Source organism: Mobula hypostoma, chromosome 19 (genome assembly GCF_963921235.1).
Source record: "Mobula hypostoma chromosome 19, sMobHyp1.1, whole genome shotgun sequence".
In the NCBI taxonomy this organism is placed as follows: domain Eukaryota; kingdom Metazoa; phylum Chordata; class Chondrichthyes; order Myliobatiformes; family Myliobatidae; genus Mobula; species Mobula hypostoma.
Window position 1 is genome coordinate 15,640,151 of NC_086115.1, and position 24,806 is coordinate 15,664,956.

General features: G+C 45.6%; 1 protein-coding gene across 3 annotated transcripts in view; it reads right to left on the reverse strand.

Annotated features, from left to right (window-relative positions):
* The window catches only part of LOC134358851 (LIM domain-binding protein 1), a 111,562-nt gene that overhangs the window by 63,398 nt on the left and 23,358 nt on the right, over positions 1-24,806 (reverse strand). The window contains exon 1 of one of the 3 annotated variants that reach the window (XM_063071414.1): positions 9,697-9,852. The exons of the other annotated variants lie outside the window; for them this stretch is intronic. Within the exon in view, the coding sequence (XP_062927484.1) occupies positions 9,697-9,721 (25 nt within the window). The 5' untranslated portion in view covers positions 9,722-9,852. Of the gene's footprint in view, positions 1-9,696; positions 9,853-24,806 lie in introns of those variants that run through there. 3 annotated transcript variants of the gene reach the window in all.

Consider the following 24,806-nt stretch of genomic DNA (forward strand, 5'->3'; position numbering starts at 1 on the left):
GAAGGAAGGGGGAAGATGCTAGATTAAAAGGGTGGGTGGAGGGGTAAGAGGCTAGCTGGAAGGTGATAGGTGAAGCCTGGTGGATGCAAATGGTCAAGGGGAGGAGAAAGAATCTGATCGGAGAAAGGATGAGGGCACACGGGGGTAGTAATGGGCAGGTGAGAAGAGTAAAACGTCAGAGTGGGTAATGGGAGGGGGGATTTGTTTATCAGAAGGAAAAATTGATACTCAGGCCATCAGGTTGGAGGGTACCAGATGGAATATAATGTGTTGCTCCTCCACCCTGAGGGTGGCTTCATCTTGGCACAAGAGAAAGCCATGGATCGACGTGTCAGAATGGGAATGGGAATCAGAATTAAAATACTTGGCCACCGGGAAGTCCCGCTTGTAGCAGATGGTGCGGAGCTGCTTGATGAGATAGCCCCCTCTATTTATGACGTGTCTCGCCGATGTAGAGGAGGCCTGCATCAGGAGCACCAGCCGCAATAAACGACTCCAGCAGGTTCACAGATTAAGTGTAGCCTCAACATCATACAAAATTCCCCAAGACGTTTCACACAGTGATGTGGCGTAATCATGCTGTGTGAGGAGATACCACAGCAGGTGACCAGCAGAAGCGGGAGATACTGAAAGAGGATTCCTGCACTCAGAGCCAGGCAGGGTGAAGGTAGCTACCATCAGTGGCATTAAATTTGGGGACTCTCAAGCATGAGGTACAAGGCCAGAGTTTTAAAGTGCAGGTATTCCAGGACATGGAGTCAGTGTGGGAACAGGATGTGATACAGTGTCAGCAGAGAACTGAAAGAAATAAAATCAGAAAACAGGGTTAAAAAAAAAACCCTCAAGTAGATCAGTGAGTTTGAGTTGATTTGGTATGTCACCAAGGACTCCAGCAAATTTCTACAGATGTACAGTGCAGAGCATTCGCCTGGTTGCATTGCCACCTGCTATGGAGGGTCCATTGCAAAGGATCAGATAAAGGTGCAGAAGGTTGCAAACTGAGCCAGCTCCATTATGGGCACTAGCCTCCTCAGCATCAAGGACACCTTCAAAAGGAGATGCCTCAAAAAAGGCAACATCCATCATGAAGGATTGTCATATCCCCTGTATGCACTTGTCATTAATACCATCAGGGAGGAGGTACAGGAGCCAGAGGACAGACACTCATTTCAGCAATAGCTTCTTCCCCTCCATCATCAGATTTCTGAAAGGTCCACGAACCCATTATCACCACCTCATAGCACAATGCTTTACAGTACCAGAGACCTAGGTTCAATTCCCACTGCTGCCTGTAAGGAGTTTGTACACTCGCCCCGTGTCCGTGTGGGTTTGCTCTGGTTTCCTCCCACAGTCCGAGGATGTACCAGATGGTAGGTTAATTGGCCATTGTAAATTATCCCGTGATTAGGCTGGGATTACACAGGGGAACGCTGGGCAGTGTAGCTCAAAGGACCAGAAGGTCCTGTTCCATGCTGCACCTCAACAAATAAATAAATGATTTTGCTCTTTTTGCACTAATTATTTATTTTTAATATATTGTATTTCTAGATTGTAATATAGTAATTTTTTTTGTACTTCATTGTACATTTGCTACAAAACAACAAATTTCATGATGTATGTCAGTGAAATTAATCTCGATATTAATTCTGATTCTGAGAGTGAGAAACCCAGTGAGTTTGAAGATGGGGTAAGGACGGATACAGCAGAGGTTGAGACCAGGTTTGGTGTGGCTTTTCTGGCTGTCAGATTAACGAGGTCGGGTAGAGACACAAACAACAGGCAAAGGAACACGATACAGTCGTGAAGTGGGTCAGAGACTGAAACCAAAACACCAAAAGGAGAAACCCAGGAAGTGATAGTGCAGAGAGAAAGTCCACATTCATATTATGGTGGAGAACAGACCAAAGTGTAAGTCCTAGATAAAGTAGACACGGACAGGATGTTACTATCGGACATCCCACCCTGCAAAAACTCATTTCAGGGAGGTAGCAGCCCCACCCCTCGCAACCCCATATCCCCGCCCCCCCCCCCCAAAACCCAGTCGACCTCCAAGGGTGTATGTAATACTTTGTTTAGTGTTTTTGTCTAACCTGTAAACCAAGTTGAGTATATGCAGAAAATGTAACATTAAAACATGTACTTATATTATCATGTTTATTCTATTACAATTTTAAGCAAGTCTACAGGGAGTTTGACGTCATCACGTAGGACATCAATAGAGTCGCTCCTTAACAGCTAGCCAGCTAGTTTAAATAACGTTAGCTATGCTAATGAATGAATGACACCTGTTAAACTCACCTCAAACATGTGTTTTACATTTTAACCCACCATGGGCAATAGAAAAGTCACTGTTGCAAACAGTGCAGCGAGCAACACTGTCACTATTTTTGAGGTCAACTATAAAGCCTGCCCACAGAGAAAACTGATAGGTCTACTTAGCATGAAGAGAGACCAATCAGGATGCTCGCTCTCCCTCTCAAAAAAAATTGATTTGTGGGATATTGTATATAATTTCCGGGCATCAGGGAGCCGCTATTAATATGTGGGAAACTCCTGGAACTTCCAGGAGAGGTGGGATATCTGTACTATAGTGGGGGAGTGCAAGACCAGAGGGCACAACCTCAATAGAAAAGAGACTAGGAGGAATTTCTTTAGTCAAAGGATGGTGAATCTGTGGAATTCATTGCCACAGACAGCTATGGAGGCCAAGTGATCGGGTATATTAAAGCAGATGTGACTAGGTTCTTGATTAGTAAGGGTGTTGAAGGTTACGGTGCAGAAGGCAAGAGAATGAGGTTGACAGGGATAATAAATCAGCCACGATGGAATGCCGGTAGACTCGTGGGCTGAATAGTCTAATTCCATTCCTGTGTCTTATGCTCTTTAGAGTTGGCCCAGTGACTGAGAGGACAGCAGTGTACTGGACCGAGGAGGCATTACTGGTGCTGGGGAATCAGTGTGGTGGGGTTCACAGGGTTGCTGATAGATTCTTGATCAGTAAAGGTGTTAGGATTATGGGTAGAAGGTGGGAGAATTTTTTTTTAAAAAAGGCCACGATTGAATAGCAAACTCAAAAGAGTGAATGGCCTAATTTTGCTCCTCTATCTTATGGGCTTATGATTTTATGGCCAGTTTTGACACAAACAGTGAAAGCGCGTTGAGTTTGATGTTGGTTCCAGAAAGCTGCGACCTGCCTGAAGAAGATAGGTGTTATACCCTGAGCGTATATATTGGTCACAGACTGATAGGTGCTTGGGCAAGCAGTCGTCCTGATCAGTGCTGCGTTTCTCAAGTGTGGAGGAGACTATACAGTGGACACCAAATGGAGATCTCCAGACTGAAAGAATTAAAGAGAACAGTGGTTTCAACTGACAGGGAGAAAGGGGCGGGGAAGGAGACTTGTGTTGCATATCTGTGGTTGCTTGGGAAAGTTGCATTAAGGGAAGTGGTTGTACAGAGAAAATGGACCTGGGAGTTGTGAGGGAACACTCCCTCCGAAATACTGAAAGGAAAAGGGAAGGCGTCTCATTAAAGGTGGTGGAAATTGTCAGAGACAATGAAATCTAAAGTCTGGTATGGTGGCAGGTGAGGACCTGGGGAATTTTGTTTTTGCTCCATGCAGGTGGGATGAGAGCAGAGGCACAGGAGATAGAAGAGGTGTGGTTGAGGGCTCTGTTAATTGTGGCACAAAGGAAACCACAGTTCAGGAAAAAGGAAGACATCTCAACTGAAAGTTTCACTGTCAGAGCAGACACAGGAAAGACAGAGGAATGAAAGAACAGTCAGTGGTACAGTCAAGATAGCTGTAGGAAATTGTAGGTTATAATGACTGTTGCTAGTCTACTGTATCTGCTTGGAGACAGGGAGATACTGGCACCCTAAATCTTTTCCACCATCTACAACGCAAAAGTCAGGAAGATAGAACAGGAACAGCCCAATCAGCTAAAAAGCAAATTTAAAACACCCAGACACTAATCCCTCCTACTTACACAGTGCCCCTATTCCTCCATCTTCCTCACATCCATGTGCCTATCTAAACGTCTCTTAAAAGCCTCTGATGTATTTGCCTCTACCACCATACCAGGGAGCGCATTCCAGGCATCCACCACTCTCTGAGTAAAAAACTTACCCCTCATATCCCCTTTGAACCTACCCCCTCTCACCTTCAATGCGTGCTCTCCGGTGTTGGACATTTCAACCCTGGGAATCTGATGAAATGATGCATTTGCCTGAACAACTGCAACTCTGAAAATGCTTATCATCATCCAGAAATAATATGGCAGCACAATAGCACAACATCTGGCATACGCTTTACAGCGCTGATTCCCGCACCTATTATAAGGAATTTGTATGTTCTCCCCTGTGACTGAATGTTTCCTCTGGGTGCTCTGGTTTCCTCCCACATTCCAAAGATGTGCAGGTCAGGGTTATTTAGTTGTCGGTGTGTTATGGTGGCGACACTTGTGGGCTGCCCCCAGCATATCCTTGGACCGTGTTGGGACGTTGGCATGAACAATCCAATTCACTGTACGTTTCGATGTACATGTGACAAAGCTAATCTTTAATCTTTAAAAACAGCAGCCCATTTCATCAGCATCCCATCCACCATCCTAAACACTTCCCCTCTGCTTTAATGGCACGTAGTGGCGGAGGTGTGCACTGCTGCTCACCCAATCTACTCCGGCAGTACCTACCAAACCCACCACCACCCCCATTAGGGAGAGCAAGAAACACCACTACCTGTAATTTCACTTACAACTCACACTCTATTCCAGTCTGGAAATGCATCGACGTTCTTCCCTTGTCACCAAACCCTGAAACACCCTCCCCAAAAGTGCTGCAGTAGTTCCAGGTAGCAGCTCACCCCATCATCTCAAGGGGTAATTAGGGATGGGTAATAAATACTCGCCTTGTCATTAATGCCCTGATCACTCAGTAAGAATGAATAAATAAATAAAGGCTTGTAAGCAAATTTTCTGACTGTATATAAACAATGGCACATTGGGCTACATTGCTCTTCTGTGTATTGTTTCACATGGGTTACAGAGACAAGTTTTGAGGGTACCCAGCAGGACTATAGTGGGTTGGCTGAGCATCACCAGAGTGGCCACTGGTCTTGGATGAGCATAACTGAGGGATGGAAGTTACTCAAAGAAACAGGAAAGGTATGGCCACATTAGTGGGATTGTATTACAGACCACCCAATAGTCAATGAGATTTGGAAGAGCAAATCTGCAGAGAGATAGCAGGCAACTGCAGGAAACATAAAGTTCTGGTGGTAGGGGATTTTAATTTTCCATACATTGATTGGGACTCCCATACTGTTAAGGGTCTAGATGGTTTAGAGTTTGTAAAATGTGTTCAGGAAAGTTTTCTAAATCAGTATATAGAGGGACCAACTAGAGGGGATGCAATATTGGATCTCCTGTTAGGAAACGAATTAGGGCAAGTGACAGAAGTCTGTGTAAGGGAGCACTTTGGTTCCAGTGATCATAACGCCATTAGTTTCAATTTGATCATGGACAAGGATAGATCTGGTCCTAGGGTTGAGGTTCTGAACCGGAAGAAGGCCAAATTTGAAGAAATGAGAAAGGATCTAAAAAGCGTGGATTGGGACAGGTTGTTCTCTGGCAAAGATGTGATTGGTAGGTGGGAAGCCTTCAAAGGGGAAATTTTAAGAGTGCAGAGTTTGTATGTTCCTGTTAGGATTAAAGACAAATTGAATAGGAATAAGGAACCTTGGTTCTCAAGGGATATTGCAACTCTGATAAAGAAGAAGAGGGAGTTGTATGAAATGTATAGGAAACAGGGGGTAAATCAGGTGCTTGAGGAGTATAAGAAGTGCAAGAAAATACTTAAGAAAGAAATCAGGAGGCTAAAAGAAGACATGAGGTTGCCTTGGCAGTCAAAGTGAAGGATAATCCAAAGAGCTTTTACAGGTATATTAAGAGCAAAAGGATTGTAAGGGATAAAATTGGTCCTCTTGAAGATCAGAGTGGTCGGCTTTGTGCGGAACCAAAGGAAATGGGGGAGATCTTAAATAGGTTGTTTGCGTCTGTATTTACTAAGGAAGCTGGCATGAAATCTATGGAATTGAGGGAATCAAGTAGTGAGACCATGGAAACTGTACAGATTGAAAAGGAGGAGATGCTTGCTGTCTTGAGGAAAATTAAAGTGGATAAATCCCCGGGACCTGACAGGGTGTTCCCTCGGACCTTGAAGGAGACTAGTGTTGAAATTGCGGGGGTCCTGGCAGAAATATTTAAAATGTCGCTGTCTACGGGTGAAGTGCCGGAGGATTGGAGAGTGGCTCATGTAGTTCCGTTGTTTAAAAAAGGATCGAAAAGTAATCCAGGAAATTATAGGCCGGTGAGTTTAACGTCAGTAGCAGGTAAGTTATTGGAGGGAGTACTAAGAGACAGAATCTACAAGCATTTGGATAGACAGGGGCTTATTAGGGAGAGTCAACATGGCTTTGTGCGTGGTAGGTCATGTTTGACCAATCTGCTGGAGTTTTTCGAGGAGGTTACTAGGAAAGTGGATGAAGGGAAGGCAGTGGATATTGTCTACATGGACTTCAGTAAGGCCTTTGACAAGGTCCCGCATGGGAGGTTAGTTAGGAAAATTCAGTCGCTATGTATACATGGAGAGGTGGTAAATTGGATTAGACATTGGCTCGATGGAAGAAGCCAGAGAGTGGTGGTAGAGAATTGCTTCTCTGAGTGGAGGCCTGTGACTAGTGGTGTGCCACAGGGATCAGTGCTAGGTCCATTGTTATTTGTCATCTATATCAATGATCTGGATGATAATGTGGTAAATTGAATCAGCAAGTTTGCTGATGATACAAAGATTGGAGGTGTAGTAGACAGTGAGGAAGGTTTTCAGAGCCTGCAGAGGGACTTGGACCATCTGGAAAAATGGGCTGAAAAATGGCAGATGGAGTTTAATACTGACAAGTGTGAGGTATTGCACATTGGAAGGACAAACCAACGTAGAACATACAGGGTTCATGGTAAGGCACTGAGGAGTGCAGTGGAACAGAGGGATCTGGGAATACAGATACAAAATTCCCTAAGAGTGTCATCACAGGTAGATAGGGTCGTAAAGAGAGCTTTTGGTACATTGGCCTTTATTAATCGAAGTATTGAGTATAAGAGCTGCAATGTTATGATGAGGTTGTATAAGGCATTGGTGAGGCCGAATCTGGAGTATTGTGTTCAGTTTTGGTCACCAAATTACAGGAAGGATATAAATAAGGTTGAAAGAGTGTAGAGAAGGTTTACAAGGATGTTGCCGGGACTTGAGAAACTCAGTTACAGAGAAAGGTTGAATAGGTTGGGACTTTATTCCCTGGAGCGTAGAAGAATGAGGGGAGATTTGATAGAGGTATATAAAATTATGATGGGTATAGATAGAGTGAATGCAAGCAGGCTTTTTCCACTGAGGCAAGGGGAGAAAAAAACCAGAGGACATGGGTTAAAGGTGAGGGGGAAAAGTTTAAAGGGAACATTAGGGGGGGGCTTCTTCACACAGAGAGTGGTGGGAGTATGGAATGAGCTGCCAGACGAGGTGGTAAATGCAGGTTCTTTTTTAACATTTAAGAATAAATTGGACAGATACATGGATGGGAGGTGTATGGAGGGAGATGGTCCGTGTGCAGGTCAGTGGGACAAGGCAGAAAATGGTTCGGCACAGCCAAGAAGGGCCAAAGGGCCTGTTTCTGTGCTGTAGTTTCTATGGTTCTATGGTTCTAACCCAACAATTGCCCCTCTGCCATCCAATTTCTCAATGGACATTGAACCTATGAACACTACCTCACTATTTTTTTATTTCTATTTTCTGCAAAACTTATTTACACTCACACACATACACACACTTACTGTAATTCAGCTTTTTCTTTCTATTATTATGTATTGCATTGTACTGTTACCGCAAAGTTAACAAATTTCACGACGTATGCCAGTGGTACTAAACCTGATTCTGATGCATTAATCTCCAAGACCATGCCAAGGACAAGAGGAGAGGAAACACAAACAAGACTGATGAGGACTGATGAAGGGTCTCAGCCCGAAACGTCGACTGTTTACTCTTTTCCACAGATGCTGCCTGACCTGCTGCATTCCTCCAGCATTTTATGTGCATTACAAGAGGAGAGGAGATCGTTTCTCTGAATTCGTTTGAAGGACGTAGGTATTGCTGTTGAAGCCAATGTTTATTTTCCATCTCTAATTGCCCTTTAGAGGGTGGCAGTGAGACACTTCCTTGAACTGTTGTTCAGGGACCACTAGACATTTTGACACAACTGGCTTGAAGTCCATTTCAAGACAGCTTGAACTCACGTGGTCACGGGGAGAACGTACAGACTCCTTACAGACAGCAACAGGAATTGAACCCGGGTCACTGGTACTATAAAGCGCTGTGCTATTTACAATAATCCATTAGTTTCACGGTCACCAGGACTATCCTAACAGTTCTAAACTCTGGATTATTCCACTAACGGAACTTAAATTCCTCTTGATTTGAAACTATCTATCATGCTGTTTATTAAATGGTCCCCTCGTACGATAAGGTGGATTCTCCACCTCAAAATCTACCCTGTTGTGGCTTTGCACCTTATTGTTCTGCCTGCACTATAACCTTCCTGTGACTGTAACTCTTTACTCTGTGTTAGGTCAGCATGGTAGCACAGTGACTGGTGTAACGCTTTACAGCACCAGCAATCGGGGTTCAATTCCTGCCGCTGTCCATGAGGAGTTTGTACGATCTCCCCGTGACTGCATGGATTTCCTCTGGGCACTCCGGTTTACCTTCCACATTCCAAAGACACACGGATCAGAGTGCGGGTTAGTGAACTGTCAGCATACCATGTTGGCACCTTGCAAGCTGCCTCCAGCACATCCTTGCACCATGTTGACTGTTGACACAAATGATGAACTGACTAGGTGTGACAAAGTTCATCTTTATTTTGTTACTGTTTATTCCCTTGTGTTACCTCAATGTGATGGATTGAGCTATCTGGATAGCATGCACAATGAAGTTTTTTTTTACTCTACCCTACTCTAGGTGACAACAGAAATCCACTTTACCAGAAGTCCCTGAAGCTGCTGGATGAAGAGTCCAGCAGTTTACATGTTAGCTGGCTATGAGGCCACTCCAGTCAAATGTCCCACTGAAACCTATCTCACGGCTGGTCTCACACAGAACAGTACAGCACAGGAACAGGCCCTTTGGCCCACAATGCTGTGCCGAACCAATTAAATTAGTAATCAAATGGTTAACTAATCTCTTCTGCCTACCCAATGCCTATATCCTTCCACTTTCCTCATGTTCATGTGCTTATCTCAAAAGTCTCTAACGTATCTGCCTCTACCACCACCCCGACAGTGCATTCCAGACACCCACCACTCTCTGTATAAAAACATCCCCCTCATGTCTCCTTTAAAATTACCCCCTTATACTTTATATACGTACCCTCTGAAATTTCAACCCTTGGAAAAAGTTAATGTCTATTATGCCGCTCATAATCTTATAAACCTTCATCAGATCTTCCCTCAGCCTCCGCCACTCAGAGAAAACAACCCAGGTTTGTTCAGCCTCTCGCTCTAGCACGGCCTGAGGCTGGTCCTCCGTAAGGTCAGTACCAACCGCACAGCAGTGAGGTGGGGGGAGCTGGAAGGCTCCAAGCTGGTTACATACCTTGATCCCCAATTTGCTCTTCCATCACTCCCTTCCACACTCTCCCTTTTAATGAAAGCCGAGGTGGTTTCAGAACTGGAGGAATGTGATGCTGTCTTGCCCAGGATCAAGCCTACGCTTGGGATGAGCAAGTGTAGGTCGCTTCCTCCTGCTCCAACCGTTGTGCGTTGGGCAGCGTAGAGTGTGTGGGTGGAGCGCGAAAGGGAGGGGTGGCCGAGTTTCTCCGCCAGCATTGGACTAACTGCCTGGGGAGGGGATCCCATAGGAGGAAGAGCTCATGTCATATCAGTCTGCCCACCACTGAGGCAGCATGATAAAGCAGGAATGGAGTGGGGGGCGGGGGGGAAAGATGGCCTCCAGGGCGGGTACGACTCCTCACAGGCGTCCTCAGGAAAACCGCAAACGCCTGGCATGCTGCTGATAACAGCTGGATCGCACTGCAGAGCCTCTCGCACACAGAACCGGGAGAGTCTGGTTGCATTGTACTGCTGCTGCAAAGACAATAAATTTCATGTCATATGCTGGTGATATTAAACCTGATTCTGATTCTGAAGTAGTGCATTTTGGAAAGCCAAACCAGTAACGGACTTGTACTATGAATGGAAGAGTACTAGGGGGTGGAATGTAACAGACGGACCTAGGAGTAGAAAAGTTATGCTTTATTGAAAACAGTGTCATGGGGGAGAGAGGGCATAGGAGTTGGGACATTTATGTTACAGCTGTAGAAGCAATTAGTGAGGCCAAAGTTGGAGTGGTGTCTATAGTCTTGGTCACCCTGTTATAGGAAAGAGTGCAGAAAAGATGTACAAGAACATTGTCAGGACAGAGTTGTTGGAGGAGTGTTAGGGAGACGTTGTCTAGGCTAGATCTTTTTTCTCTGGAATGTAAGAGCATGAGGAGTGATCTTACAGAGGCTTTTAAAATTAGGGGAGGCATGAATAAGGTGGATGGTAACAGTCTTTTCCCCAGAACCAGGGCGTATAGAATTACAGTGAGGGTAAAGATATGAAAGGGAACTGAGAGACCATGTTTTCAGGGTGGTGAGTGTATGGAATGAGATGCCAGAGGAGGTGGTTGAGGTAAACTGGTGCCATTTAAGCAGCACCTGGACAGGTACATGTAGGGGCAGGTTTTAGAGAGATACGGACCGAACACAGGAAACTGGCACCAGCTGCTTGGGCAATGTGGTCCAGGCTGTTTTGTTCAATGGACCCATTAACTACTCAGCCACCTTTCCCCCAAATCAAAAGACACAATCACCACACTCCCTTGCTGTATCCAACTCTCTCTACATTCCTTCATTCCATTCACACCGTCTCCACCGCTTCATCATTTCATCACGGTTGGTCCATTTCCCTCACAGTCCCAAACCCCTGCCTTCTCCCCGTATTCCTTCATGCCCTGACCAATCTATCAACCTCTACTTTAAATGACTTGGTCTCCACAGTTGCCTGTGGCAAAAAGGTGCTGGCTGTCCACTCGATCTATGCCTCTAATCATTTTCCTCTTTCAAGTCACCTCTCTCCCTCTTTCACTCCAAAGCTTCCTAGCTTCCTCAACCTATTCTCATAAGTCATGCTCTCTAATCCAGGCAGAATCCCGGTAAATCTCCTCTGCAGCCTCTCTAAAGTTTCCACATCCTCCCTATAATGACCAGCAATGAACCAATAAGCCAAGAGTGGTCTAACCAAGGGTTTATTGAGCTGCAACATTACTTTGCTCAGGACCAAGGGCAAAAGATTCAGACTGCGCCATGGACAGTCCCAAGCCTGGCTGGGGGGGGGGGGGGGGGTGCGCTGAGCAAACCCCTCCAGAGCTACAGAAACAGCAACCAGAGCTCCAAAGACCTCATCCCTGGGAGAGGAAGGATCTTCGAAGATGGGCTACACTTGGGGACAACTTGAAAGACTGGCCCAGGACCCGTCCGAGTTGCTGTCAGCGCCCTATACCGCGCCCCCCCAGTAGGGGTGATGGGCTTAAGTAAACAAGCAATAGATACAGTGTGGGGGGGGGGGAGGAAATGCAGCTCAGGGTAAGGGGGAGCTGCCCGCTGAGCCGGAGGGAGATGAGGCAGACTCAGCCAGTGACAAGTGCCCTCCCCTTCGACAGGGCTGGCTGGGGATCAGCTCAGCCAGAAGTGCAGAGGGTAGAAATTAAACTGAGAGAGACAACTAAGTAAATGAGAGGGAGGGGCAGATCACATTCTAAAACAGAACAGAGGAAATAGAGAGTTCACCTCAATGAACACCATCACGTTTGTCTCCATGGTAACTGGGGCCCAACTGTGCAGCTGTAGCAGTTGGGTAATTAATCTCTGCCCTAAATCTCCGATTCAAAGATCCTACCTCTGACAAATAATTTCACAGAGCCAGCTTCTTCACATTGCAGCTCCCAACCATCCCACTTACAGAATGTTGTCCGCCCAGGAAAAGACCCGAGGCATCCCACCACATTCCAGAGATCATTCCCACACTCTCCGCGTCATGTTCTCTCTCCATCTCACTTGTCCACAACGTTTTCACACCAGCTAACCCACTGCCTCCCTAACCCCACGCTTTCGCCAAACCACCCAGCCACTGTACACCTCAACAACACAGCACCCCCCCCCCCGCCGACAATAACCCCTCTCAACACCTACCTTATTCTCCCTGGACTGTGCACACACCCAGCTATCCCTTCACAACTTCCACTTCATGTCATATTAGATACTGACACGGTTCCCAAACATGCATAAAATGCTGGGGGAACTCAATATGTCGGGAATCATCTATAGAGGGGAATAAACAGTCGACATTTCGGCCTGAGACCTTCCATCTTGATGAACCCCTAGATGCTATGGGATAGTGTCATCTCTGCAAGAAAGATGGATGTCATGGAGAGATTGTCTACGGAGTCCCTGTGGGTGGAGGTTAGGAACAGGAAGGGGTCAATAACTCTACTGGGTATTTTTTTTTAATAGGCCGTTCAATAGTTTCAGGGATATCGAGGAGCAGATAGGGAAACAGATCCTGGAAAGGTGTAATAATAACAGAGTTGTCGTGCTGGGAGATGTCAATTTCCCAAATACCGATTGGCATCTCCTTAGAGCAAGGGGTTTAGATGGGGTGGAGTTTGTTAGGTGTGTTCAGGAAAGTTTCTTGACACAATTTGTAGATAAGCCTACAAGAGGAGAGACTGTACTTGATTTGGTATTGGGAAATGAACCTGGTCAAGTGTCAGATCTCTCAGTGGGAGAGCATTTTGGAGATAGTGACCATAATTCTATCTCCGTTGCAATAGCATTGGAGAGAGATAGGAACAGAGAAATTAGAAAAGCATTTAATTGGAGTAAGGGGAATTATGAGGCTATCAAGCAGGAACTTGGAAGCTTAAATTGGGAACAGATGTTCTCAGGGAAAGGTACGGAAGAAATGTGGCAAACGTTCAGGGGATATTTGTGTGGAGTTCTGCATAGGTACATACCAATAAGACAGGGAAGTTATGGTGGGATACAGGAACCGTGGTGTACAAAGGCTGTAATAAATCTAGTCAAGAAGAAAAGCTTACAAAAGGTTCAGGGAGCTAGGTAAAGTTAGAGATCTAGAAGATTATAAGGCTAATAGGAAGGAGGAGGAGGAAATTAGGAGAGCCAGAAGGGGCCATGAGAAGGCCTTGGCGAACAGGATTAAGGAAAACCCCAAGGCATTCTACAAATATGTGAAGAGCAAGAGGATAAGACGTGAAAGAATAGGACCTATCAAGTGTGACAGTGGGAAAGTGTGTATAGAACGGGAGGAAATAGCAGAGGTACTTAATGAATACTTTACTTCAGTATTCACTATGGAAAAGGATCTTGGTGATTGTAGTGATGACTTGCAGCGGACAGAAAAGCTTGAGCATGTAGATATTAAGAAAGAGGATGTGCTAGAGCTTTTGGAAAGCATCAAGTTGGATAAGTCGCCGAGACCGGATGAGATGTACCCCAGGCTTCTGTGGGAGGCGAGGGAGGAGATTGCTGAGCCTCTGGCGATGATCTTTGCATCATCATCAATGGGGATGGGAGAGGTTCCGGAGGATTGGAGGGTTGCAGATGTTGTTCCTTTATTCAAGAAAGGAAGTAGAGATAGCCCAGGAAATTATAGACCAGTGAGTCTTACCTCAGTGGTTGGTAAGTTGATGGAGAAGATCCTAAGAGGCAGGATTTGTGAACATTTGGAGAGGTATAATATGATTAGGAATAGTCGGCATGGCTTTGTCAAGGGCAGGTCATGCCTTACGAGCCTGATTGAATTTTTTGAGGATGTGACTAAACACATTGATGAAGGAACAGCAGTAGATGTAGTGCATATGGATTTCAGCAAGGCATTTGATAAGGTACCCCATGCAAGGCTTATGAGAAAGTAAGGAAGCATGGGATCCAAGGGGACATTGCTTTGTGGATCCAGAACTGGCTTGCCCACAGAAGGCAATGCGTGGTTGTAGGCAGGTCATATTCTGCATGGATATCGGTGACCAGTGGTGTGCCTCAGGGATCTGTTCTGGGACCCTTTCTCTTCATGATTTTTATAAATGACTTGGATGAGGAAGTGGAGGGATGGGTTAGTAAGTTTGCTGATGACACTAAGGTTGGGTGTGTTGTGGATAGTGTGGAGGGCTGTCAGAGGTTACAGCCGGACATTGATAGGATGCAAAACTGGGCTGAGAAGTGGCAGATGGAGTTCAACCCAGATAAGTGTGAAGTGGTTCATTTTTGTAGGTCAAATATGATGGCAGAATATAGTATTAATGGGAAGACTCTTGGCAGTGTGGAGGATCAGAGGGATCTTGGGGTCTGAGTCCATAGGACGCTCAAGCAGCTGCGCAGGTTGACTCTGTGGTTAAGAAGGCATATGGTGCATTGGCCTTCATCAATTGTGGAATTTAATTTAAGAGCCGAGAGGTAATGTTACAGCTATATAGGACCCCGGTCAGACCCCACTTGGAGTACTGTGCTCAGTTCTGGTCGCCTCACTACAGGAAGGATGTGGAAACCATAGAAAGGATGCAGAGGAGATTTACAAGGATGTTGCTTTGATTGGGGAGCATGCCTCATGAAGACAAATTCAGTGAACTCAGCCTTTTCTCCTTGGAGCGACGGAGGATGAGAGGTGACCTGATAGAGGTGTATAAGATAATGAGAGGCATTGATCGTGTGGATAGTCAGAGGCTTTTTCCCAGGGCTGAAATGGCTGCCACAAGAGGGCACAGGTTTAAGGTGCTTGGGAGTAGGTACAGATGAGATGTCAGGGGCAAGTTTTTTTATGCAGAGAGTGGTGAGTGCGTGGAATAGGCTGCCGGCACTGGTGGTGGAGGCGGATACAATAGGCTCTTAAAAGAGTTTTGGATAGGTACATAGAGCTCAGAAAAATAGAGTGCTATGGGTAACCCTAGTAATTTCTAAGGTAGGGACATGTTCAGCACAACTTTGTGGGCCGAAGGGCCTGTATTGTGCTGTAGGTTTTCTATGTTTCTGTGCTGTCTGACTCCTCAGACCGCAGGAGCCACAGCTCATAACATCTGGGTAGACTCCAACCTGATGGCTTCAACATCGATTTCTCCAATTTCTATTAATTTCTCTCCTCCTTTCTTTTTTCCAATTTCTATTTTGGTTTCCTTTTCACACCTTCTCTTCTCCTCACCAGCCCACCATCTCTCTCTGGTACCCCTCCTCCTTCCCTTTTTTCCATGGTCCACTGTCCTCTCCAAGCAGATTGCTTTTCCTTCAGCCCTTTATCTCTTCCACCCATCACCTCCATTTTCTCACTTCATTCCCTCCCCCAAATCTGGTCTCAACCCACCTTTTTATTCTGGCATCTCCCCCCTTCCTTCTCAATCCTGATGAAAGGTCTCAGCCTGAAACTTCGACTGTTTACTCTTTTTCATAGATGCCGCTTGTACAGCTGAGTTCCTCCAGCATTTTGTGTGTGTTGCTTTGGATTTGCAGCATCTGCAGACTTCCTTGTGTTTGTCTTTCACCTGTCATCTGCCAGTTTGTACTCCTTCTCCTCCCCCCCACCGTCTCATTCTGGTTTCTGTTCCACTCTGGTGATGCACAATATGTCAACTGTTTATCCACTTCCATAGTTGCTGCTCAGTTCCTCCAACGTTTTGTGTGTGTTGCTCAAGATTTGCAGCATCTGCAGAATCTTGTGCTTATGATTACAGAAGCTAAACCGACAGTACAGGGCTTGAGCTTGTCTACCGCATGGCGTTGCCTTGGGAACTGACTGCAATGAGCAACCGGTTTCCCCAAAGGGCTCTGCTCCATTTGCAGTTTCACCAGCTGTGTCCGTGAGTCGATACTCCCCCCGGCTGAATGTTCAGAACTGGGGATCACTGTCCACCTATGGTAGAAATGTCTTTGCCCAGGGGGTAGTGGGTCACTGAAATTGCTAGCCCATCCTCACTGAGTACAACCAAAGAACAGTCAGCACCATACAGGCCCTTCAGCCCACTGTGTTGTGCTGACCTTTTAAACAACTTCACGATCAATCTATCATTCCTGCCTACACAGCCCACAACCCTCCCGTTTTCTTCCATTCATGTGCCTATCCAAGACTCTTTTAAAATGTCCCAAATGTATCTGCCTCTACCACTGACCCAGCAGTGCATTCCAGACACCCACCCCACTCTGTGTAAAAAAAAAACCTACCTCTGACATATCCCCTAAACTTTCCGCCACCTGCCTTAAACAGATGTCATCTGGTATTGGCCATTGCTACTCTGGGAGAAAAGTGATGGCTCTGCATTCTATGTATGCTCCTTATCATTTTGTTCACCTCTACCATCGCCTCTCACGCTCACTCAACCTATCCTAACAAGACAGGCTCTCTAATGCAGGCAGCATCCTGCTAAGTCTCCTCTGCACCCTCTCTAAAGCTTCCACGTCCTTCCTATCGTGAGGCAACCAGACTGCCCACAGAACTTCAAGTATCATGCAGACACTGATAGATTTTTAGGTATTGCGGGAATCAAAGGTTAGTGCAGGAAACTGTCCTAAAGTGAAAGATCAACCCCTATCTAATTAGATGAAGATACCACAATCTGCTGCACAGCACGATGGCTGCACCATGATCTGGTATGGCACTTGAATGCGTAGGAATGCAAGAAGCTGCAGAGAGTCGTGGACTCTACCCAATACATCACAGGAACCTCCCTCCCCACCACCAGTCATATCTACAGGAGGCAACTTCCATTAAAGATCCCCAACATCCGGGCCATGCCATCTCACAGATACCATTGGGCAGGAGATGCCCCAAACCACCAGATTCAAGAACAGCTACTTCCCTACAACCATTTGGTTCCTGAAACAACCCTAATTACTACAGCTTCACAATACATTGACCATATGACTCTAAAATGGACTTTGTTGTTGTTCTAATTGAGTCTTCTCGTTAAAAATTGTTTAATTTATGTTTTCTTTTCCTTGTGAATGCTGCTTTTATGCTGTTATGTGCCCACAAGGCTGCTGCAAGGAAGTTATGTTTGTACCTGTGCAGGCACGTATATAGTGACAGTCACTTTGGCATGAAAATGAATGGTATGGCACCAGAGAGCGTAATGGACCTGAGACTACAAATTCATTGAAAATGGTATCACAGGTAGACAATGTGGTGATAAAGGCATTTTGTCACACTGGCCTTCATCAGTCAGGGCATTGAGAATAGAAGTTGGGACATTAATTTGCAGCGCTTTTTTTTAAACACATTGGTGAGGCTACTGTTTACAGTTTTGGTCGCCCTGTTAAAGGAAAGACATGGTTCGAAAGATTGGAAAGAGCGCAGCGAAGATTTACAAGGATGTTACCAGGAACAGAGGGCCTGTGAGTTATAGGGAGAGGCTGGCTTGGTCTTAATTCCTAGAAGAGGAGAATGAAGGGCAACCTTATAGAAGTGTTTGAAATAATGAAATAATAGATTGTGATAGTGTTTTCCGCAGGGTAGAGGAGTCCAAAACCAGGGGTGTAGGTTTAGGGTAAGAGTAGAAAGATTTAAAATGTCCCCAAGAAGCAACGGAGGGTGGTGGGTATATGGAACAAGCTGCCCGAGGAAATGGTTGAGGCAGGTACAATAGTGTCCTTGAAGAAGCACTTGGTTAGGTATGTGGAGGGGAGTGACCTGTTGAGATATGGGCTAAGCACAGGTAATTGGGTCTAACTGAGTGGGCAGGGAGACAGCATGGACTGCTTAGGCCGAAAGGCCTGCATCTGTACTGCATTGCTCTTTGACTCTAACACTTTGAGGGAACAGCTGACATGTTCTTGAGCCCCTCAACGCAAGAGAAATGGCTGTCTGGAAGTCTCTACCAGTGCTTCATGGAAGCTGAAACATGGTGGTATTTAAAGAGGAGGTAAGGACTGTTTTAAAAGATGGAGGAACTTTATGTGCTTACGCAAAATCACTTCTCTTCCTGACAAACCCACCATCTCAGAAATCTGTCCGGTAAGCCTTCACCCCAAGTACTGTAGTGGACCAAACTGAGCTGCAGTATCCCAAGGGTGCTCTCACCAGGCTCCCATACCATTGAAAGAAGATGTCTCTGCTGTTGTGGACAAAGACAGAAGGTCGATCAGACCAGTAATGGTGCAATTGAACGCTGTGTACTTACAAACAAGTGGCCCACTGTCCACTTTCCTCTCCTATCAAATTCCTTCTTCTCAACCCTATACCACTTAACCCCTCCCAGCTTCTTAATTCATCCCTCCATTCCCCACCTACCCACCTTCCCCCTTAACCTAGTCTCACCTGCCAGCTTGTACTCCTCCTTCTCCTCCCCTACTTCCTTATACTGGCTCCTGCCCTCTTCCTTTTCAGTCCTAATGAAGGGTCTCAGCCTGAAATGTCAAATGTTCATTCCCCTCCAGAGATGCTGCCTGACTCGCTGAGTTTCTCCAGCATTTTGTCTGTGTTGCTCAAAGCAAGAGGGCCATCAGCTAAAATGGATACTTGTAAGTCCAACAAGAAATTCAAAACAAACTTCTTCACACAGTGTAGACAGAATTTGGAAACTGCTCCCATTGGTGTACAGAGAGGTCTTGGGGTCTATGTTGATAGCTCCCCGAAAGTGGCCACACAAGTAGATAAGTTGGTAACGAAGACAAGATGGTCCACTTGCCTACATCAGTCGGGATGTTGTGTACAGAAGTCAGGAATTTATATTGCAGCGGTATGGTTGTTAGGTCACACTCACAGGCCAAGTTCTCTTCTCGCTGCTGCCATCAGCTTCAGGACTCCATAAGACATAGGAGCAGAATTAGGCCATTTAGTCCATCGAGTCTGCTCCACCATTCCACCATGGCTAATCCCAAATCCCACTCAACCCTAAACACCTGCCTCCCTGCCATATCCTTTGATGCCCTGACCGATCAGGAAACAATCAACTTCCACCTTAAATATACCTACAGATTTAGCCTCCACCACAGTCTATGGAAAAGCATTTCACAGATTCACTACTCTCTGGCTCAAAAAATTCCCCATTACCTCTGCTCTGAAGGGTTGTCCCTAAATTTTGAGGCTGTGCTTCCAGTTCTCAATAACCCCACCATAGGAAACATTCTCTCCACAGCCACCCTATCTAGTCCTTTCAACATTTAGTAGGTTTCAATGAGATTCCCCTGCATTCTTCTAAATTCCAGTGAGTACAGGCCCAAAGCTGCCAAATGTTCCTCCCTTCATACATTCCTCCCTTCATTCCCAGAATTAACCTCATAAACCTCCTCTGGACTGTCTCCAATGAAAACATATCCTTTCTGAGACATGGGGCCCCAAACTGTTGACAATACTCCAAAGGCATCCTGACTAGTGTCTTGTAAAGCTTCAGCATTATCTCCTTGCTTTTATATTCTGTTCCCCCTGAAATAAATGCCAACATTGCATCTGCCTTCTCTACCACAGACCCAAGCTGTAAACTAATCTTCTGGGTGTCTTGCACGAGACTCTGCACCTCTGATGTTTGAACCTTCTCCCCATCTAGATAATAGTCCGCACTTTTGTTCCTTTTACCAAAATGAATTATCATACATTTCCCAACACTGTATTCCATCTGCCACTTTGTCTGAGACCTGCTTCAATCGCTTTGTTTCCCCAGCACCATCTACCCCTCCACCTATCTTCGTATCATCCACAAACTTTGCCACAAAGCCATCAATTCCATTATCTAAAATCAATGCCAAAACAATGTGAAAAGCATCAATCCCAATACCGACCCTTGAGGACCACCACTAGTCACCAGCAGCCAACCAGAAAAGGCCCCTTTTATTCCCACTCATTGCCTCCTGCCTGTCAGCCATTCCTCTATCCATGCCAGTATATTTCCTGCAACCACTGCCTCTCCTTTGTCCACCCTACTTGCTAACTCCTTGAGGAACTCTAACTGATTTGTCAGGCAAGATTTCCCTTTACAGAAACCATGCCTATTCTATCATTAGTCTCCAAGTACCTTGAAACCTCATCCTTAATAATAGACTCCAACACTTTCCCAACCACTGAGATTCCAATGAGACAGGGAAGTTATGGTAGGGTACAGGAACCGTGGTGTACAAAGGCTGTAATAAATCTAGTCAAGAAGAAAAGCTTACAAAAGGTTCAGAGAGCTAGGTAAAGTTAGAGATCTAGAAGATTATAAGGCTAACAGGAAGGAGCTTAAGAAGGAAATTAGGAGAGCCAGAAGGGGCCATGAGAAGGCCTTGGCAGGCAGAATTAAGGAAAACCCCAAAGCATTCTACAAATATGTGAAGAGCAAGAGGATAAGACATGAAAGAATAGGACCTATCAAATGTGACAGTGGGAAAGTGTGTATGGAACCAGAGGAAATAGCAGAGGTACTTAATGAATACTTCACCAGTATTCACAATGGAAAAGAATCTTGATGATTGTAGTGATGACTTGCAGTGGACTGAAAAGCTTGAGCATGTAGATATTAAGAAAGAGGATGTGCTGGAGCTTTTGGAAAGCATCAAGTTGGATAAATTGCCAGGACCTGATGAGAAGTACCCTAGGCTACCGTGGGAGGCGAGGGAGGAGATTGCTGAGCCTCTGGCAATGATCTTTGCATCATCAATGGGGCCAGGAGAGGTTCCGGAGGATTGGAGGGTTGCAAATGTTGTTCCCTTATTTAAGAAAGGGAGTAGAGAGAGCCCAGGAAATTATAGACCAGTGAGTCTTACTTCAGTGGTTGGTAAGTTCATGGAGAAGATCCTGAGAGGCAGGAGTTATGAACATTTGGAGAGGTATAATATGATTAGGAATAGTCATCATGGCTTTGTCAAGGGCAGGCCATGCCTTATGAGCTCGATTGAATTTTTTGAGGCTGTGACTAAACACATTGATGAAGGAAGAGCAGTAAATGTAGTGTATATGGATTTCAGCAAGACATTTGATAAGGTACCCCATACAAGGCTTATTCAGAAAGTAAGGAGGCATGGGATCCAAGGGGACATTGCTTTGTGGATCCAGAACTGGCTTGCCAACAGAAGGCAATGCGTGGTTGCAGACAGGTTATATTCTGCATGGAGGTCGGTGACCACTGATGTGCCCCAGGGATCTGTTCTGGGACCCTTACTCTTTGTGATTTTTATAAATGACCTGGATGAGGAAGTGGAAGGATGGGTTAGTAAGTTTGCTGATGACACAAAGGTTGGGGGTGTTGTGGATAGTGTGGAGGGCTGTCAGAGGTTACAGCCGGACATTGATAGGATGCAAAATTGGGCTGAGAAGTGGCAGATGGAGTTCAACCCAGATAAGTGTGAAGTGGTTCATTTTAGTAGGTCAAATATGATGGCAGAATATAGTATTAATGGTAAGACTCTTTGCAGTGTGGAATATCAGAGGGATCTTGGGGTCCGAGTCCATAGGACGTTCAAAGCAGCTGCGCAGGTTGACTCTGTGGTTAAGAAGGCATATGGTGTATTGGCCTTCATCAATTGTGGAATTGAATTTAGGAGCTGAGAGGTAATGGTGCAGCTATATAGGACCCTGGTCAGACCCCACTTGGGAGTACTGTGCTCAGTTCTGGTCTCCTCACTACAGGAAGGATGTGGAAACCATAGAAAGGATGCAGGGGAGCTTTACAAGGATGTTGCCTGGATTGGGGAGCATACCTTATGAAAACAGGTTGAGTGAACTCGGCCTTTTCTCCTTGAGCGACGAAGGATGAGAGGTGACCTGATAGAGGTGTATAAGATGATGAGAGGCATTGATCATGTGGATAGTCAGAGGCTTTCTCCCCAGGGCTGAAATGGCTGCCACAAGAGGGCACAGGTTTTAAGGTGGCTGGGGTGTAGGTACAGAGATGTCAGGGTTAAGTTGTTTTTTTTAAAAAAACAGAGAGTGGTGAGTGTGCGGAATGGGCTGCCAGCAATGGTGGTGGAGGCAGATACGATAGGATCTTTTAAAGAGACTTTTAGATGGGTACATGGAGCTTAGAAAAATACAGGGCTATGGTTAAGCCTGGTAATTTCTAAGATAGGGACGTGTTCAGCACAACTTTGTGAGCCGAAGGACCTGTATCGTGCTGTAGGTTTTCCATGTTTCTATGTTTCTATTGGGCTAATTGGCTTGTAATTTCCTTTCTTTTGCCTTCCTCCCTACTTAAAGAGTGGAGTGATATTTGCAATCTTCCAGTCCTCCGGGACCATGCCAGAATCAAGTGATTCTTGAAAGATCCATGACCAATGCACCTGATATCTCTTCAGCAACCTCTCTCTGAACTTTGGGATGTAGTCCATCAAGTCCAGATGACTTACCCACCCTAAGGCCTTATAGTCTGCCTTGCATTTTTTCCTTTGTAATAGCAATGACACTCATTCCTGCTACATGACACACACAGACCTCTGGCACACTGCTAGTGTTTTCCACAGTAAAGACTGATGCAAAGTACTTATTACATTCATCCACCATTTCCATGTCCCCCATTACTACCAGTCCAGCATCATTTTCCAGCAGTCCAATATCACCTTTCACCTCCCTTTTACTCATTTTAACTTCTTCCTTGTGAGACATATCTATCCTGTGACTCGTAAACTATTCCCAGAAACTTCAGCCATCTCTGCTCCGTCACCATCCCCGCCAGTATCCTCCTCCAATTCAGATGGGCAAGCTCCTCTCTTGTGCCTCTGTAATTCCCTTTACTCCACTGCGATACAGATACAAGTTATGCTTGTCCTCATCACCAGATTCAGGAACAGTTACCAACTCTCAACCATCAGGCTCCTGAATAAAAAGGGATAATAACACTCACTTGCCCCATCATTGAGATGTTCCCACAACCAATGATCTCACTTCAAGGAGTTTTTTCCTGATTATTTCATGTTCTCGTTATTTATTGCTATTTATTTATATTTGCATTTACACAGTTTGTTGTCTTCTGCACTCTGGCTGATCTTTCATTGATCCTGTTAGTGTTACTGTTCTATAGATTTGTTGAGTATGCCCACAGGAAAATGAATCTCAGAGCTGTGTGTATATATATATTTTTACACACACTTTGATAATAACATTTACCTTGAACTTTTGAACTTTGAGTACTGCGTGCAGATCTGGTTGCCCCACTACAGGAAGGATGAGGGCTTTGGAGAGCATGCAGAGGAGGTTCAGCAGGATGTTACTTGGTTTGGAGAATATTAGCTACAAGGAGATGTTGGAGAACTTTAATGGTTTTGTCTGAAGGTTCAGTGACCTGACGGATGTTTACAAAGTCTTCTTTCAGAGTGTTCAAATGTCAAGGAAAGAAAGCACACCTTTAAGGTGAGAGGGGGAGAGTTTAAAGGAGATTTGCGTGGCAAGTGTTTTCTTTACACAGAGAGTGGATGGTGTCTGGAGTGAGCTACCAGGTGAGGTGGTAGACACGACAGCAAGGTCAGAATCGTGTTCATTATTGCTGACATATGTCGTGCTGTTGGTTTCTATGAAACTTGCCGTGTTTATGAGGCATTTAGGAAGGTTCATGAATAGGCAGGGAATGGAGGAACAGGTGGCTTCAGTTTGGAATTTCACCCTGGTCGGCCCAGCCACCATGGGTTGAAAGGCTTCTCACTGAGCTGTATTGTTTGGGAATGAAAATTTGATGCAATACTAGCCTAATGCGATGTTTATAAATTAAACTGATTATATTCTCGAGATCACACGACACAGAATTAAGATACCATTGACCCGACTGTACACTGATCATCAAGCACTCTTTTACAGAATCACAGATCCCACTCTCCCCACATCCAAGGCAACTCCCCTCAGATTCAGCCCCTCATCCCCATACGAGGCCGGTTTACCCCCGACCCCCAGGTCTTTGGGATGGGGCAGGAAAGCACAGCAGCCAGGGCTAAGCCACAAAGTCACCTGAAGAGCATGCAAACTCCACATGGACAGAACCAAGATCAATATTGAACTTGGAGTTGTGGAGCTGTGAGTCAGCAGCACTACCTGCTGTGCCACTGCGTGAATGAAAACAAAGTAATACCCTCTACTGTCGCTATGTAATTTTTTTTTCCATAATCTTTGCAACAAATTACTAAGGACAGATAGTAAACATCAGCCTTTCCGGTAACATGTAAATCCTCTGAATAAGTAAAACAAAAGGGTTTTTAAGCAATATAGTTCTTAACTTCAGTGTGCCAGTGGCTGAAACGTGAGTGGGATATGGTGCAAGTTAGGACACGGCATCGCGATTTGGCAATTTCTCAGCCAAGTACATGGGGAATCCCTGCTCAGATTTCTGCCATCACTGGCTGGCTGAGCTGAGCTCATTACCAGTCCTCCTGGTAGCTCTCCCCTCCCCCTCCCCTGCCAAGGACAGAAACGTTCTGCTGATGAAAGCCTGGAGAACAGCGCTCGGGAAAGCAACTGACACATCGGGGTGGAGGTTGCAATTCACTGCTTGCAGCAGCATGAAATCCTGTCCCATTTACACAACCCTTGCTTCATCCATAGCCCCCCCCCTCCCCATGGCCTTCCCGCTGTCCCCCCTGCAACCTTCCTCCAACCCAACTACCCTCTGAGTTCTCCACACCCCTCCAATTCCAGCCTCTCGGTCTCAGAATGTAACCGCTCCACCAATACTGGCCGTGCTTTCTCGAACTCTGGAATTCACTTCCAAAACCT